Source organism: Spermophilus citellus (genome assembly GCF_964194105.1).
Source record: "Spermophilus citellus genome assembly, chromosome: 8".
NCBI classification, from domain to species: Eukaryota; Metazoa; Chordata; class Mammalia; order Rodentia; family Sciuridae; genus Spermophilus; species Spermophilus citellus.
In genome coordinates this window covers 64,214,187-64,234,094 of record NC_138189.1, presented here as the reverse complement: position 1 = coordinate 64,234,094, position 19,908 = coordinate 64,214,187, and the positions used below count along the sequence as shown (strand labels likewise).

Genomic DNA, 19,908 nt, shown 5'->3' with positions numbered 1-19,908 from the left:
CCCTAAACCCTGACTTAGTGTTACTTCAGGGTGCTGTCATAGTACATATGATTGCATTTCTTATCTTCTGTTGTAATTGACTTTTTTATTGAAATATAAATAACATAATATAAAATTTGCCCTTTTGAGGTATACAATTCAATGGTTTTTAGTATATTTACAAAGTTAAACAATCATCAATAATATCTAATTACATATTTTATCACCCCCAAAAGAAACCCCATATACAATAGCATCATTCTAACCCCCCTTACTTCCCACCCTTGGTAACCATGAAACTACTTGCATTTATGAATTTACCTCCTTAGGACATTTTATATAAATGAAATCTAGCTCCTTTCACTTAACCTACTGTTTTCAAAGTTTATACACAGTATAGCATATAACAGTACTTCATGCCTTTTATGATTCCATTATATTTACATACCAGGCTTTTTATCCATCTGTCAGTTGATGCGCTTCTGAGATGTTTTCACATTTTTGCTCCTATGAATAATGCTGCTATGAACACTCAGGTTTGAGTACTTAAGTGAACCCTTTGGTACATTCTTAGGTGAATTCTTATGTACATTCTTGAAATTGCTGGGTCATATGGTAACTCTTTTTTAACTTTTTGAATAACTGCAAAACTGTTTTCCATTTCCCATTCCCACCAACAATATAATTTCCCTTACTTATCCAGCACTCAAACTTCTTAGGGCAGAATCATGTTCTATTGTATCCCCACAACCTAGCTAGCATAATCCCAATGCACTATGTGAATAATAGAATAAAACCTAACTTTTTTTACTTTTTGTCTTCTTCTGAGACCTCCACTCATTAAAATATCTCCCTCCAGTATTGTTAGCTTTCCTCCCTCCAGATTCTCTTATAAAGCTGCTGGAAGGAACATATTTCTGGATACTAGCACTTCTTGAAATGTGTGCTCTGTGATTACGAAAAGATTGTGATCTACTTGAAGTTTCTCATATGCAGTTAATGGAAGGTAATCTGGGAGTAGAATAAAGTGTTTCTGAGTTGGTATCAATACACATATAGTCAGATACCCATTCATATTTTCAGTTATCCTCCAATGAATATAAGCACAGGACATACTTGGCTCTAGGACACCCTCTGCTGGCCATGCTGTCAACAACACTTGACAAAGAATAGCAAATGACTCCCACAGCAAACAAAAAGCAACATATGGGACCCATCCCATTGCAAAGGCAGCCAGAGAAGATCTGCAGATGAAAGAGCCTTCCGATCCTAGAAGCACTGGGTAAGGATTAGCCTCCCATGACTGGCACTTAAGTAGCCTGATGACTTCCAGCTCTGGCCAGTTAAAAAGACCATCACATAGAAGAAATACCCACTTTGATCCTTAAACACAAAATGGACTTATGACAAGGATAGAACTTATAATTTAAATATGACTGACTACTCTTGATTTAAACTGGTTATATCTCTTATAGAATCACATATGAATATACATAAATTCCAGACAAAATCACACAAAAATCTTTGCATTTCTATTCCTGACAGGCATGTATTGATCCTCACAGAAAAATAGAACTACCTCTGTTTTTCATATGAGACATATAATTATACCCATACAATTTGTATAATTTTGTTAAGAATAAAAGAGTAACTATGTTCAATAAGTTATTGAAGTTTTATATAAATTTCCTGTGATAAGCAGAATGCTCCTTTAAGGATATCCATTCCCCAATCCTAAGAACTAAAGAGTATGTTAGTAATATCCTTTAAGGTTCATCCCTGTTGCCAAGTTGTTGTGTACTGCAAGATTTCTTTCTTAAGGCTGAATAATATTCATCTCTATGTGTCTATCTCATTTTCTTTATCCATTCATCCACTGATGGACAATCATTAGTATTTTTCTTTGCTTATCGTTCAAATTGTAATTTTAGTTGTTAGGACTCATGCATAAACTAATTTTAATTCTTTTTACTCTCCTTAGAAGAAAATCAAACAAATAAAAAATCATTGGGAAAACTAAAAAAAAAAAAATAAAAAAAAAAAATAAAGAGTATGTTAGATTATATGCCAAAAGATTTAATGAAAGTCTTAAACCTTAAAATGGAGAGATAATTCTGGATCATTTTAATGGGTCCAGTACATGATCCCTTAAAGATGCTTCCAATGGGGAACCTGAAGATATCTTAAGGGTAAGAGGGTCTTAAACCCACTATTGCTGAAGAGGAAGGGGAGATGGAAAGCATGAGAAGGAATGTGGGCAGCCCCTAGGAACAAAGATCAGCCCTCAAATGACAACCAGAACCACAGCTGGTAAGGAAATGGGGACCTCAGTCCTACCACTACAAGAAACTGAACTTCGCCTACCCTCTGGATAAGTGTGAAAACAGGTCAGTCTCAGAGCCTCCAGATAAGAACTCAGTCCAGCTGACAGCAGATTTCAGTCTTGTGAAATACTGAAGAGAAGATCCAGCTAAACCATAGTGTATGTATAGAACTGGGAATAAATAAATTTGAGCCATTTTAAGCCACTAACTTTGTAGTGATTATTATGGCAGCAATAGAAAACTAATACATTCTCAAATGTCAGTATGCTAAATTACAATAGTCTATGGTTCTGAAACACAATAATCACTGAAATACTTCAAATTCCACATTCCCAGGACCAATTCACATCTATCAAATGTTATCATTTATAATGAGTAAAGGGGACATTTCTAGTTATAATTACCAGGTACTTTTAAAGATGCATTCTAAGACTAATATAATGATATCTACATAAGTATCCGTTTCAATATTAACAACTTAATAGTTCAAATAGATGATCACCTTGTCAAGTCTTCTTGAACTTGTTTTACCAGTCTGGTGTAGTTCACATTAGGAATACCTCTCATTCATTATATACTTAATGTATGTTATTAGAGTCATGTTTATTATAACTTTTTATTAGTCACATTAACAAGACTATTATTAATATAGGTAAAAGAACCAATATTTAGAAAAATGTTGGAATATAAATGATGTCAATGTTTACAGGCCTCAAAAGTACAAACAGTGCTAAGGCAAAAGTCACCTATATTTTTAGTATATATATGCATAAAACCAATAATATTGAGTTACTTTTTAACAGGACTTTATTGGTATGATGATCACATTTTGGTATTTATATTTCTTAAATTAGTAGCTCAAAGTTGCATGTAACTTTATTGCAAGAAGTTACAGCTCCTCCAGTTCCTGATCTGCAAAACACACACTTTAGGGCATTCCAAGTTTAACCTGCTCCAGCCAACTTTTCTGAATTACAGCAAAGCCAAAAGGAAAAAAAAAAAAAAAGGAGAGGAGGGATTTTTCCAGAGACTCTAGAATATAACAAAATGTGGATTTGGAAATGAGCACTTACTTTTTCTGAGTTCTTTCAGCCAGCCTTGCAATCTCTATAGCTGCTTTCCTTGCTTCAAAATCTGCCCTTTTTATTATCTCTCCAGTCCCTCGGTAGCCAAGCTCCACCAGCTGTCGGGCCAGGCTTTCATCCTAAGGAGAAAATCAATTAATAGATATGTGAGCAAGTGAGATATTTTCTCCAGGGTATACCAAGGAGTTGTTTTAAATGACAAATTAAATGTTTTGTCTTAAAATGAGACACAGCTATTAGATATGAAAAGCTAGCTTTCTAACAATGCATTTATACACATCTGATTCCGTCTGCCCTTGACCATGTATATGAGACTAAAAAAAATGAAACAATGTTAACCACTAAATTTTCTTTAAAGGGTTGGAAGACAAAAGTCTGTAGGTCTTTAATCAATTTATGAGACCAACAGTAGACAATTAATACAGTATCTTTAAAACAATAAAATTAGAAACAACAGTGCTCATAGAAGACTAAAAATCAATTGCACAAAAAGAGAATAGGGTTGTTTTCACAAAGTTCAATTTTTCAGACTTACTTCCTTGAAGTCAATTAACTGATGACAGAATATTATAATTTCAAATACAGCTAAAGAGGAACAGATGAATTTCCTATTTAACTATTAAGATATTGTTTACATATAATGTTGGTAACAATAAAAACAGTAGACACCCAAGAAGATAACCACAAAAAGCTTCAAGTTGAAAAGAAAATTTTTCCCCATAATATTTTTAGACCTTTTATATTTCAGTTACTTGAAGAATTATCTCATACATTTTTGTCACTTGTATGGCATATTCAAAGAGAATATTTGTTTTCCTATTATTTGAAGAGGTATCATTTTACATGAAGTTACTGCCATAAAGCATTATATATAAAAAATATTTATCTAATACTCATCATCATCTTAAATAAAATATATTTAAAATAATAATTAAAGCAGAATATAGACCTTTTATTAATATATCACTATTGAATGCATAAAGTGTCTAACAAATAAATGAGACACTTAAGAGGCTTGGTTTACAATTGTATTCAACCTATAATGGCTTTTTTCAGGTTATAACTGTTAAACAAAACCAAAAAAAATAGATACTAGAAACCAGCTACTTTCCTTTATGAGCATCCACGTAGCAATGTGTGTACATTGCCAAGCTATTACAATGCAAACCACCAGACCTTTTGGCTTGTTTCTGAAATATTCTGCTTAATATGCAATATGTGTTAGTGTGAACCACAAAACTGAGCAAATGCCTCCACCTAGTGGAACTAACCTTCAACAGAAAACACAATGCAGATTGGGGTTTGCTTTACAAAAGTGAATGGTTTTCTTTATTTGAATTAATTTTTTTAAATTTCTTAAATATTTTACTAATAAGCTTATAGAAAGGATTCAGTTCATCAATACTGTAGGATTCTTTCATGGGAATATAAATTCCTCAAATTCAATATAAAAGTTTCTGTAATAGAGACCATTAAAGTTGCTGTATTTATTTTGTAGCTGAAATAAATTTGATATCCTTATGTGCCTTACCTGGATCACACAAACTCATCTGGATTGTTTTGTAACCAGAAGAATTAATCTCTGCTAACAAATGGGCAAAAATCTATTGAGAAAACAGGCAGAAAGTCAGCCTTGGTGGCTTTGTATACCATTATCATTGCTCTAACTGGTTGAATCACTATTCATCCCTCCACCATGACCACACTTCTTGCAAGCTAGTCAAAAGCAAAACTACCAGCTCAAAAGAAGCACAATGCTTAAGATTATCCCAGGGATATGCTCCTTTGGGGCAGGGGTGGAATTTGGTTTAAAAGGGAATCTTGACTTGAAAATTCTAACCCAACTTTTTTCCCCAACCCTCAAAATAATGTCTTCTAGGAGTATGAAGAAAGTCTCATTTAATGCCAACAGTTCCCCTATTACCAGTATCAAGAAGAATTTTCTGCCTCTTATAAGGTGGATTTACTTGAAACAGAAGATAAAATCAGAAGGTTCATTGAAAGTTTTAAAATTCAGTACATTCTTTCTCCACTTTCTGTCCTGGGATTCAGAAAAACAAAATCTATGACAGAATGCTAATTGCCAGCCACCCACCTCGAAACAAAATGGGTGCTATTGGTTTCATTCTATCTTGCCCTTTTTATGAAAGTAATAAGATTATTGTAGAAAACTCTAAGGCATACTGACACAGCTCTCTGGCCACCAAGCCCACAGCTGACTTACTGTTCCCTTCCAAGAAGCAGCAGTGGATTGGTGGAACAGCAGAATGTCAACCCTAGTGGGTTGGAGTTCTCTGGGCAAGCACCAGTGATGGCCATGTAGATGTGGCAGTCCTAAGGCTCTGGGAGTGCCTGTCACCCTTTGGCGGCTAGGCCTGGGCATGGTATGGTTACCTGCTGGGGAAGCCCAATCCACACAGCACTGCAGCCCACATCCTGCAAAAACAGACCAGCCATAAACTCAACCTCCTACTTTGTGATCCAAGGTGAGAAAATGGAAGTGGGGCAGACCTGAAGAATGAAGTTGAGACTGTGGAGTTGCCAATAGCATTAGTACATTTCCAAACTCTAATTAGCATAAATTTGGACCCAAGTCCATGTAAATTGCAGTGACCCAAGTCCATATAAGTTCCTGGACTAGCATACTCAGACAATTCCTAAACTGGCATATTGACCCCTCTTGCACTGCAAAAGTCTGTTCCCGTTTCTATTCTTCAATGAATCCCACTCTTATATTCACTCATCCTGGTCTGTGGGTTTCATTCTTCCAATTCATGAGACAGTGAGGGTGAACTGCTGGGGTCTGCTGCAACATGGGAGGGCATGGCCTGCCATTAAGAGCTGCAACACCTCTTGGCTGCAGAGGCCTGCAGCCTTACACAGACCCCACCTGCCAGCAAAAGCAAAAAAAAAAAAAAAAAATGGAGTTTTTTTATCTCAAAACTCTGGTTTCAATACCACAAACATATCACACATTGATATGTCATCCATTATCTTTCCAGAGATGATCACTGACATCTTGGGGTATCATCTTTCAATCCTTCCTCTTAATGTATGTATTGGTTATGCTAGATTTCTTTGAACAAAATCATGCTGTGCAAAAAATCTCATGGCCCACTGATTTGACATTTAATAATGCATCTTGAACACCTTTTCATTCAATAACAATAAAATAAAATTTTAGCTACTACACATTTCATAGACTCTGTGTGCACAAGTATTGTGTGTAGTTCACTACTGTGGCTTTAGCTCCTTGCCTTCATCTGACAGTGAAAATGACTAAATCTTCATTTTGATTTTGTATTGCTTTAATTACCAGTGAGGTTCACCATATGTTCTTACAGATGTTATTGGTCATGTATATTTCTTCTATTTGAATTATCTGTTTTGAATTGTTAAATGAACCCTTTGGTCATTTGTTCTTAATTTGTAACTACTTTGGACATATATTAAATGTATTAACTAAATGCATGCAAAATATCTGCAAATATTTTTTCTAGGTCAATGTTTTCCTGTAACTTTATATAGCTTCGTGTTTATACCTAGATGTTTAGAGCATTTGAAATATATTGTGGTGCCTGATGCTTCTATTTTTATTCAAATTTCTTTATTCCAGAAAAGACAGCTGTGACATTAATTGTTGAAGACTGCTTCCTTTCTCTGCTAACTTGAAATTATACATTTTTGTGTACTTACATCTCAAATACATGAAGGTCTGTTTCTGGATTCTGGTCCCACTCTATTGACTGGTCTCTCTGCTCTCTCAACTATTACAAATGTAATACAGATACTGCTCTACCTGCCCATGGATAAAACTCCACCACAACTCTGTCTTAACATATTTCAAGTCTTACCTTCCCTGAGCTTTTTATGAGGAACCGCTTGACTCAGCAAGGTCAGAGAGTGTTAGAAAACAAGACATATTCAACTAGCATTTTATATTGATTGTGGAAATCTAGATAATTTGAAACAGCAGGCATCCTGCTATTAAAAAATATATATATAACATTTTTTGAATAAACCTGTTGGAGGTAGGTTCTCTAGAAAACAGATTTGGGAATGTAGATTTATATGCAAAAGGTCTACTGGAGAGTTTCTTGGAATTTGCCATTCTGTGAGGTTGAAAGAAGCAGGGTTGGGCAGTGGGATGATTCACAGCAAGGCCTCAGCAGCTCTGGAGATGGGCTGGCCCTGCAGAGTTTTCCTAAATTGATGTAAGGTGACCAGACCAGACCTTTATAACCTCATAATAAACAGTAATTTAGATAAGAACTGCCCTAAGAAAGGGTATGACTTTGGAAAAGGTGAATGTTTTAGATGAATAGTCATCTAATCAGTCTAGTTCGAAGTTTGTCAATTTTATTGATAGTCAGTGAAGCAACTTTTTATGTCTTTGATCATCTCATTATTTTTTCCTTTCCATTTCATTGATTTCTGCTGTTTTTTCTTCTATTTATTTATTTGGGCTTAATTTACCCTTTTTTCTAGCCTGTCAAAGTAGACACTAAGAACATTATTAGATTTTTCTTCTTTTTCACTGTAAGTTTTTCAATCTCTAAAGTCTTCACTAGAACTCCTTAAGGTGTATCCAACAAACCTAATACATTTCATTTCCATTTTATTCAAATGAAAATCTCTTCTATTTTTCTTTTTGTAATCTCTTCTTTGATCATGAGTTATTTATAACTAAATGCTTAACACCCAAATATCTGAAAATTTTCCAGGTTTATTTCTATAATTGATTTATATTTTTCATTATGTTATTAGAGAACAGACTTATGATTTCAATATTTTTAAATATATTTCTTTTGTTTTATGACACAGTATAGGCCCCATGTGTATTTGAAAAGAATATGCATTCTGTTGGTTTTGTGTGTACTAGTCTATAAATGCTAATTAAATCAAGGCAATTGCTAGTCCTCTCCAGGCTTTCATGTCACTGCAGATTTTCTATCTTCTAGTTTGGTCTGATCAATTACCAAAAAAAGGAACACTGACACCTCCAGTTACAATTGGGGATATAACTATTTCTTTTCATTCTTAACCAATTTTGCTTTATGCATTTTGAAGATCTGTAGTGAAGCACATTACACTAAAGCACCGTCATTCCAAGTTTCTTTTAATATGTATTTTTATAGAACATATTTTTCTATCCTTTTACTTTGAATCTATTTAACCTATTAATATGTTTATATTAAATTGTGTTGTTTACCTTTAAAGGGTGCGGCATATATAGATCTGAAACTTTTAGCTATTCTCATAACCTCTGTCTTCTAACTGAGCCTTTGAATCACATTTACTTTAATTTCCAGTGTGGATGGGTCTTTACCTACTACTTTGTTATTTTTTTATTGGCTTTATTTGCTTTGATTTGGGGAGGAGGTCTTTCTACTGGAATGAGTCTTTTCTTTAAGTATTCCATGTATCTCCATTATGGGATTATTCGTTATGTCGGTTTTATTTTTCAGTAACTGCTTTAAAGTTTACAATAGGAATTATTAGCATATTGCATTCTACCTTCAATAATATTATACCATTACATATATAAGAATCCACTACAACATTACCCTCTCCCATCCTTCATGGTATTGTTGTCTCACACAGTTATCCTTTGGTATCCATGATAGATTGGTTCCAGGACCCCTTGCAAATATCAAAATCCATGTTGCTCAAGTTCCTTACGTAAAATGGCATAGTATTGCATATACACATATCTTCCCATGTACCCTAACTTATCTCTAGTTTTCTTATAATATTAATAAAATGTAAATGCTCTGTAAATAGTCATTATACTGTAACGTTCAGGGAATAATGATTTTTTTTAAAAAGGTCTGATGCTGGGGGATAGAATGTGTGCTGTTTAGCATATATGAGGCCCAGGTTCAATTTCCAGGACCAAAAAAAGAAAAAGAGAAAAGGAGAAAAAAGAAAAAGCCTTACAAATTCAATACAGATTAAATGCTTTTTAATATTTTCAATCCATTATTGGTTGAATCTGTGGATGGCAGATCCTGCAGATATGGAGAGTATTTTACGTCCATATGATAAGCCACAGAATACGTCATTATTTTTTCTTTAAATAGTTAATAATCTCAAAAGAAATTTAAAATTAAGAAATAAAACATTTTTATTCACCTTTAGCCTTTCCAATACTTTTCATTCCTTTGTATAGATCCAAGTTTCCTGTTAATAGATGCTATTCCTTCCACCTGAAGAACTTTAATGTTCCTTGTAGTATAGACTTAAAATAATAAATTTCCCTGGCTTTTGTTTTGAAACTATTTATCTCATCTTAATTTTTACTTTTTTTGCTGAGGTATAATGTTCTAGGTTGACCTCTTTATCTCTTTCTTTCTTAGTCTTTTAGTACTTCCAAGATGCCATTCTGTCATCTTATGATTTGCAGTGTTTTTAAGAAGTGTCCAGTAATTTCTGTCTTTATTTTTTTCTATAATGTGTCATTTTATTTTGGTTACTTTTAAGATTTTTATCACTGGTTTTCATGATTTTATTAAGATATTCCTTGATGTGGTTTTCTTTGTGCTTATTTTGCCTGGAATTCAATAAACTTGGTTTTTATTTTTCATAAAGCTTGGAGATCTTTTGGCCATCATCTTTCAAGTATATTTTATTCCATCCTTCCCTCTGTTCCTTTTGGACTCTGTTTGCATGCATATTATTAGCGTCTGATATTAGCCCATGTGCCTGAGGCTCTGTTCATTTTTGTTTAGCTTATGTCTTTTATTATTATTACATTGTTTATTGCTGAGTTGTTTTAGCTCAATCTTAGATTTCTTTACTAAAATCATTTATTTGTTATTATAGGACTTCAGCTAATTTTTCTTGCATTTTCACTGTAGATAATCACATTACTTTTTATAAACAACAGTCTGACTTCTTCCAAATATTTATAGCACTTCCCTTAAATTGCACTGGTCAGAAGTCAAGAAGAATACAAGTGAATTAATCCATTCATAGCTGAATGGACTACTGGCAGGTGGGAAGTTTGAGGAAGTAGGTCATTGAGGTCATGTGCTGGAATGGTTCATCTTCTCCCTAGCCCCTTCCCCCCTTTTTTTCTTTTTCTCCCCCCCTCCTTCTTTCTCCCTCCCTCCTTCCCTCCTTTCCTCCTTGCTACCAAGAGCTGATCAGCTTTCCTCCACCACACCTTTCCACCATGATGCTTCTGCCTTGGAGCCAACCAACCATGGACTGAGATCTCTGAAACAATGAGCCAAAATAAATCTTTGCTCCTTGTTCTTGTCAGGTATTTTGATCACAATGACAAAAAGCTGACTAGTACAATACATTTCTGAATTCATTTTGAATTTTTTCATTCAGTTCATAAGTAAAATTAGTCTTTTGTTTTCTATTTTGTGTTATCTTTTTCTGAATCAATATGCAAGTTCTGTGAGATTGATATGGCTTGAGTATGAGCCCACAGTAAGCAGCATATAGTTCACAGTGGTAGGCTAATAGCACAATCAACATGTGAGACTGGGCTGGTCACTCCCAGAAGTAATGGTAAGTTTACCTGGCTTAAATCCTTCAATAGCTAGTCTCTAAACCAGGCTTAGACTGTATCCCAAGGTAAATTCAGAAAGACAGACACAAGCCATAGCAAATTTCAGCAAAGAGTAAGGGTTAGATCTGCAACACCCAGGAGTTTAAGTAGTGATCAGGCAAGCCCCAAAGCCCATCACATGGACCTATATAAGAAGAAAGACAAACCATAACCTTGTATTTCTACTGAACATGGCAGCTGTCCCCACCCATCCAGATCAGCTATTCCATCTAACCAAAGAGCCTCTCGCAAAACATTGTCCAACTGATGAATTACCAACTGGCTACGAAATACAACTAGCTAGGAAAGATATGCCATGCAACAGAAAACTAAAAGAGAGCAAGAGTAGCTTTTCTTCTGTATATGAAAAAAGAAAAACACCTTTAAGTCAAAAACTATAAAATGAGAAAAAAGGAGCATTATATAAAGGGATCAATTCATCAGGCAGATATAATAATCATAAATATATGTACTGGGCTGGGGATGTGGCTCAAGTGGTAGCGCGCTCGCCTGGCGTGCGTGCGACCCGGGTTCGATCCTCAGCACCACATACCAACAAAGATGTTGTGTCCGCCGAGAACTTAAAAATAAATATTAAAAATTCTCTCTCTCTCTCTCCCCTCTCTCACTCTCTCTTTAAAAAAATAAAAAATAAAAATAAAAAAATATATATGTACTATATTATATATATATATATATATATATAGAAGCACCTAAGTATATAAAGCAAATATTAAAAGTTTTTAAAGGAAAGTTAGATTGCAATAAAATAAAAGTAGCAGACTTAAATACCCCCTCTTCAATAATGAACAGTTCATCCACACAGAAAATAAATAATAAAACACTGGACTTGGATTCTACTCTAGACCAAATGGAAACACAACATATCAAAAACTATGGGAACCAGTAAAAGCAAAGGTGAAAAGGAATATTAAAGCAACAAATTCCCACTTACAAGATCTAATCATTATGGAAATGGAAACTGAAAACACAATGAGATATCACCTCACATCTGTCAGAATTACTATTATAAAAATAACAAAAGATATATGCTGCCAAGGATGTGCAAAAATGTATACCTGCACTTACTTGGTTGGAATGAATTTAGTGTAGCCATTATGAGAAAACTACACAGAGGTTCCTCAAAATACTAAAACTTGAGCCACTGTAGGATCCAGCTATTCAACTTCTTCTTATTTAACCGAAAGATTTGAAATCACTATGTCAAAGAGAGGTCTACATTCAAATGTTCATTGCTGGTATTCATAATATCCAGGTTAGGGAATCCACCACCTAAGCATTTATCAAAGAACAAATAAAAATATGTGGTATATATACACAACGGAATACTACTCACCTGTACAAGAAAAACCTTGTCATTCTTAACAGCATGGAAGAACTGATGAACATCATGCTAAATGAAATAAGCCATGCACAGAAAGACAAGTATCATTTGTTTACTCTTCCATGTGGAATTTAAAGCCAGACTCCCAGAAAAAAGAGAGGAGAATGATGGTTACCAGAAGCTGGGAGGCCTGGGATGGAGGAGAGAGTAAGGAGATGGTTGTCAAAGAGTACAAAGCTTGAATTAGACAGAAGCAAATATTTTTTTAAGATATATTTTATAGTGGGTGAATACAGTACACAATATATTATACACTTCAAAGTTATTAAGACAAAATTTCAAATGTCACCATAAAAATATTTGAGGTAATAGTTATGTTAATTTGATTAATTTAATTATTCCACATTATATTCATAAATATGTTTTAATTTGCCTCTCTCACTGTTCCTATTCATTTCCTAGCCAGTGAAGAACTGTACAGTTCCTTCAGTAGTGTTTCCCACCCTCTGGGTTTTGCTGAATTCCTACTCATAGTACAGGTCAGTGTGTTCCTCAGTCTTGCTAAATGTCCTGAAAATTAGCAACTGGACACAAGGACAAGATTGGATTTAGTTCTGATGTCTTTAGAAAATTTGTTAATGGTGTTTTATTCCTTCATGCACTAAAATCTCCAACACAAGGACAAGATTGGATTTAGTTCTGATGTCTTTAGAAAATTTGTTAATGGTGTTTTATTCCTTCATGCACTAAAATCTCCAATGTGTCCCTTTGTGTAACATCAGCAGTTGTGAATGCTCAATGTTACCAGTCCTTATGTTGATACCTCTTAGTCAGACTGGTTGTCTGAAGCTCATTCACATAACCTAACAAGAACCCATGATCAAACTGAGTTCTCACATATTGATAACAATTTATTTCCTTCATAGCTGAAAGTCAGGTTTGCTGGACATAAAATCCCTTAGTCACATTTTCTTTCCTTGAGTATCTTAAACAAGTGATTACAATTTGCATTGGTATAAAACCTTTGCTAGTTAAAAGTCTGATTATTTCATTTGCCTTGCCTTATAAGTCACTTGCTAGTTATACCTAGATATCTACATGACTTTTTTTCTATGTAGTTCAAATAATTTTACTAGAATATGTGTCTTGGCATTGGTTGTACTGGGTTAAAATTGTCAGATACTAAGTGTTAAGACAATGTATAGATTTTTTAAGTAACTTCGTTTTATTTATTAATTAATTTATTTATTTTAATGTGGCACTGAGGATCAAACCCAGTGCTTCACATGTGCTAGGCAAGCGCTCTACCTCTGAGCTACAATCCCAGCCTCCAAAGTGTAGTTTTTAATCTCTTACATTGTTCATTTCAAAATGTTTTTCTTGAATTATACTTTTCATATTGTTCTGTTTCCTTGCTCAAATTTGAAGTACTTCTTCAAGGACGTCTATTAACAGGTACTTGATCTTCTGTCTTCAATAATTATTAGTTTTGCTTAAATCCTTTATCTCTTTCTTCATATTTTTAATATTTTAAAAATTTCCTCCTTTCCACCTTCTATTTCCTTATGGTATCTCCTGTGGGGTTTATCCATTCTTCCGTTTCTTTTAGTTTAGTTTTCACTTCTAAAGACTTCCTTTGGCTCCTAATTCTTTCCTGAATTGTCACATTACTTTTGAAGTTTTTCTACGTATATCATTTTCTCAATGCCTTTAGTTTGATTCGAAATAAAAGTCACAGCTTTGTACAGGGGTCTTTATGATCTGCTTCCTTTGTCTAGAGGATGTTATTCTGCTTCTCATTCTCACAGTAATTTTAAATGAGCTTTGACCTCAATGCTTCTTTATAGATCATTTCCAGTTTCACTGAACTTTCAGAAGATATGGCTCACAGAACTTTGCTTTCATTTTGTTTCAATATATTATTCCTTCAAAATATGGCACTTGCTTTCCGATATTTTCTTTTCTTTTTTAAATTCTTTTATTCTCTCACTTTTACCTCAGCCTCCTCTTTCAAATTTTCTACTATCCGTATCCTTCTCAATATTGATTCCACTCCTAGCAGCCCTTCAGCACTGTAGAGCACCAACCAAAAGGGGAGGTAGTTTCAAAAGCTCCCAGGGCAGCAGACTATCCATCTTGTTTATATGCATCTGGGAACCTCTGCACTCATCTATTGATGGGATGGCCAAAGCCCCTTCAGAGTCAGCTGCTCTTCTCAAACTGTACCACTGTCCTTCCACTGAATCCTTATTGTCCTTTTAGCAGCTTTCTTGGTTTGGGACCCTTTAGACTCCCATTGTTTTGTTTGGCTCTTCTCCCGCATGGATGCTGATGCCTTCCCGTTGTTATAGCTGTGGAGGGTTGTTTCCATCTGCCTTTATGTTCAGATTCTCAGGAATAACACTCCCTTATTTTTGTGTAAATTTTGCTCTCCAACTGCTCTTGGCTTCTAGATCATCCTGTTCTCCTCAATTTTCTCCCACTTTTCTGACCCCCTCCTTCTCCTTCTCCTTTGTGCATGCCATTTCCATGTTCAGGCCTCAAATAATGGTTGTTCTTCCACATTTTGTCATAAGCCCCATTCTTGTCTCACTCTGCATACTCTACTTGTGAATCCTTCCTACTTCCACTCATCCTACCTGTAGCTTCTGAAGTCAATGTAAATAAAAGGTGAATAGAACTTGCTGTAAATACATAGAATATAGATGTTAGGGAACTGTTTGCGATACAAACTGAGACACTGAGGAGGTCATCAGGTTCTTAATATTTTAACTTTACCATTATGATAAGATTTTAGAAGTATTGAGAATACAGTATTCTTGGTTACTTCGCCTCTAATCAAAAGAACTCATATGCATGAGCAAATTAGATATTTTTACACAGAGGAAAGTACTGCTATGAACTTACTGAAGGAAAAATTTAAGATTTCTCTTAAATGGAGAGAAGCTAATGTAAATCCCAGTTTTTCCCCAGTGGATAAACAAAAGACTGTACATGATTCTAAATATATATGAATTAAGATTCATATATATTTAGAATCATATATATTTAGGGAACAGTATTTTGGTGCAATAAAAATGGAAAAATACAATGGATGATTGTTAGTTTGACTTATCATATAATCATGATAAATTATGTTACTGTATTTTCCTTAGAGTTTTGCCTAATCAATATCTGCTAAATAATTTTAAGGTTATATACAAAAGATTTTATTTTCTAAATAATTAAAAGATAATGCTTTAACTAAAACAGTAAATGATTTAATCATGAGTGGAAACCAATTGTCTGGGAAATTTTAAAATAATTCTATAACATCCCTGTATCCCTTACCTGAGAAAAGAAATTCACCTAGGACTAATATTTTTCCAGTGGTCAGAGGCAGCCACTGAAATGAAGGGACTATGTTTAGTCAAATGGAAAGATTACCAAGAAAGAACTTGGAAAATTGTAATATAATAATTTTGCCAAAGCTTTTCAACTATTTGTATATTGATTTAAGGTATTAGTTTAATTGGGTTAGATGATACTAATTTCCAGAACAAATATTGTTATTTGGGTTAGCAAAGATAAGCCTAATTGCTGATATTGTGATAAAGTTCTTTGAATGTTTTATTGCTATCTAGTAAAACAAGCAAAGCATGGTCTGCATTAAATAAAGAGCTTCTTTTATCCTCCTGAACCTCCTTTCCCATCCTCCAGCTCATCACATAATCAACCTGTGTCAGTCTGTATTTTCCCCCTGATTTTTTTCTGACCAAGTATCATATTAAAAACACAGTACTTGGGGCTGAGGATGTGGCCCAAGCAGTAGCACGCTCGCCTGGCATGCGCGGGGCACTGGGTTCGATCCTCAGCACCACATAAAAATAAAATAAAGATGTTGTGTTCACCAAAAACTAAAAAATAAATATTTAAAAAATTCTCTCGCGTGCTAAAAAAAAGCCACATAGTACTTATTATATTCACAATGATAAGTGTATTTGTATACTTATCATTGTCTGAGAAGTTAAATGATTACAAAGAGGTCAGGTTCACAGCAGCAAAGAGCTGGCAAACTGAAAAGGGAAAATTTTAAAAAATAAAAGAATTTACTTACAAAAAGATGAACAGAATTCATAAAAATCAGCATGGACTGATAAAGCATCCTTGGGTTAGCAACAGTGGGAAGCCATTAACACCACTAGGCAAAAAAGAAGATGGGAGAGGAAGCAATATCTAGAACAGGGAAGTGCTGCCAGACCCTGGAAAGAGTGCTGGAGCTGATGGAATGAGAGGCGGGCCAAACATAAGGAATGCAGCCAATTCCAAACCACAGCCAATAGGGAGGTGGCAGGGAATAAATCCTCTAACCACTCTCACCCAGCCTCTGATCTCCTACTGGTATCTCCTGCTGCCTGAAGCCTACCTAAAGCCAAAGGGCCTGATTAATGTCCACCAACATCAGCTGCCAGGAACACAGACACAGGATCCAGCACAGATAACATGGCAATTTTAAATGAATCATTGCTACTAATTTTTATGGCAACTAACTGAAAATTTGGCAATGGGAGAATACACTACTCAATAAAGGAGTAGATAGTACTAACTGTATTCTTGAAAAATGCTAAGAAAGTCGATTTTAAGTGCTTTAATCACAAAAAATAATAATTATGTGAGGTAATACTTGTTAATTAGCTCTAGCTATTTTATGACATATACATAGTCCAGAACAACTCGTTGTACATGATAAGTACATATAATTTCATTTGTTGATTTTTTAAAAAAAATGTTTTTCAAAATTGTCTCATTAAACCAAAGTCAATTGCTGACGAGAGAGGGAGACAAGGATTACCTCACAAAGCATAATCCATAACTCATGACACATGCTCACCATACAGTTGAAGAAATTCTGAGGAGTCCACTTGTTTCTGTGTGTCCTAAGTAGGCAATTAACTTGCATCCACAAAAAGTATTTGAGAATTTAAATAGAGCTAATAGCACTTTAAAAGTTGTAATTAATACATATATTCCTGCCTTAGTATCACTGTTCAACTAAATCTTCATCTCACTTTTTATAAAAGTACAATAAGCATATGGCTAACCAATACCAACTTAAAAATAAATTTATCATTCTCCTCAAATCAAGTTAGCATCCTCCATTTTGGAGACCTTTAAAGTTCTGACTGATGAAACACAAAGTATTAATTTCTCCCCTCCAAATAACAATATTTTTAGTTTCTTGCTCTCATGAAAAACTGTAACAGTTAAAAAAAAAACACTGAAACATTTCTCAATGATACTAGGCTTAAGTGTAGTAATGTTCCACACATGCTACAAAGATGATTTTTTTCTATCAAGTTGATTATTGTGTTCATCAAGTTGTTGATGAATCCAAGAGTTGTGTTGGAAATCCCACCTACATTTATTTTTAAAACAGACAATTTCAGGAAGAACAAATCACTTGTCCAAGGTGTCCCACAACTTGTTCGGGGCACAGGTACTAGAATTAGATGTTTCTGTTCCCTTAAAATTATTTTCATATCTACCAAATGAATGTGTTTTGAAGGAGAAGCACTTTTCAAATCTGTAGTCCACATTTAAGTGAAACTCCGCCCATCCGAATTGGAGAGTCCAAAAATTTCAATGCGCAAAATTACCTTATTCCAGATTAGAAATGTGGAGAGTTGGTTACAGGGGTCAAGTTTTTTCCAGACTTGATGTGCTTTGGCGCCACATAGTGGCGCTTGTTTTCTCTGCCATTAATTGGGAGGTGGCGGTTCTGCATCACTACCAGGACAGCCGAATCCCCTTACTACCCGTTTAATCTGTTGGGTTGGGGAAGACTGGCTAGGAATACTTTAGGGTTTGAGGAACTCACTGACCACCTCCCAGCTTCACAAGACCTAGTGCAGCCCATGACAGGAACTGTATCCTGCACCACCCTCCCTTTAGCGAGAGTGGATGGGATGCTGGGCAGAAGAGTGTAACCCATTAAGTCCGGCTTCGCACTTTTTTTCCCCTTGCATTTTTACTATCAGCATTAATCGCGATTATCAACTGTATAACACAGAGACAGGAATATACCGGCATAACTACTAGCGATTAGTAGGGATGACTGTAAGGCGGGGAGCAGGTGTTTCAAGGACCCAAATACCCAAAATAATATCAAATGCAGTAGGTTGGTGTTGCCAGTTGTCCTGGAAACATACTGTCTTCTGCTCCTTTAACAAAGGAAAGCGAAACGGTCGTTGTTCTGAGTTAAAACTCTCGGCAACCCACCTTTCTCAAAGTAACTTTGGAACGGGACTGGGTCAGGAGGAGGCAGAAAGCCGAGATGCAGAAATTCAAGAGTCCCCTGCATGCGTACGTGCACGCGCGAGTTTCTGCGCTGGGTGACTCCAGAGGCCCAAGTTCCTCCAGGACAGGGCACTGCACTGCAGGCAGGACCTGCGACTCACCTCGGCAGGTGTTCTCCGCGGCTACCCCGCGGCCGCCGAGCCTGACGTTTGCGCGGTCCACCGCCAGGGGGCGAAAACCCCACGACTCTTACGATCGCCGAGGTACCTAGGGACGAGAAGGCGGCGGACTCTGCCGCGCCGCTGCCCTTACCTCCAGGTAGTACAAGTCCACGGTAGTGATCTGCGAGTCTAGGAAATCTTCGTAAGTGTTGAACTGAGTGACAATATTGTCCACGGCCATCAACGCCTCGTCCTGATCCATCGCGGTTGCCTTGGCCAAAGCGTCCCTAGCGACAGAATCTCGAGGGTAGGATCAGGAAGTTCCACCCACTTGGCCCCATCCAATCAGTTGGAGGGGGGTTGAGCTCTGAGCGTTAATCCCGCCCCCATGTTTTACTACTGGGTTTCAGGTTGCCGCCTAACTCTTGGGAACTATGTTAAATTACTCACTCCAAATTCAGGGGCGGTATCAGTCCACTGACTCACACCTTGGGGAAATGTGGAACAAGGGGAGAGATGCAAATGACAAGCCAAGTTAGAGAGTATGACGCTGTCAGGATGTTTATACAAAACGTTATGAATAAATTCTTCCAATCATAGTCTAAAACCACCTTAAGCAGTACAAAAATATAAAAGTATTTTTCAAGGAGGAAGAGTATCTCAAAAGTCTAGGAAAATGGTCTTGTGACCAAGGCCACATTAATGACCTTTCTGAATTATTTTTTTAAATTGTAACTCAAATCTCAGTTATCAATATCGAGTGCAAAGAACCATTTACGAATTTCCCAAATGAAGGAATCTTAGCAATAATATCTTTGAGCCCCCAACTTAATACATTTTAATTTTTTTACTATAAATTTCAATAAGCACACAATGAAAAACCTTGCTCTCCAGAACCGGCCTTTTTTAAATAAATACCTGTGGAAACTTAAAAGGTCAAGGGTTTTACTCAAGATTTTCTTTTTCCTTTAGAATAAAGTTTTTCATTTTTTAAATATAAATGTAAAGGAATCCAACAAGCAGCTGTCAAAACTTTTTCAGAACTTATTATGGTTTCTAATGTTTTTTCAAATTATTCTTGAGAATTTAACACATAGAATTTTCTTTCTAAATATTTATGTAATTGATTTAGAAAATGTTCGCAGATGTGCTAAAAATATTTTAATAAAAAATC

General features: G+C 35.4%; 1 protein-coding gene across 1 annotated transcript in view; it reads right to left on the bottom strand.

Annotated features, from left to right (window-relative positions):
* Positions 1 to 19,014, bottom strand: part of CFAP299 (cilia and flagella associated protein 299) — a gene marked incomplete at its 3' end in the record, with an annotated part of 639,152 nt that extends 620,138 nt beyond the window's left edge. The window contains exons 1-2 of the mRNA XM_081304839.1: positions 18,886 to 19,014; positions 3,377 to 3,507 (exon numbers count right to left, since the gene is read on the bottom strand). Of these exons, the coding sequence (XP_081160965.1) occupies positions 3,377 to 3,507; positions 18,886 to 18,996 (242 nt within the window). The 5' untranslated portion in view covers positions 18,997 to 19,014. The remainder of the gene's footprint in view (positions 1 to 3,376; positions 3,508 to 18,885) is intronic.
* Between the last annotated feature and the right edge of the window lie 894 nt (positions 19,015 to 19,908).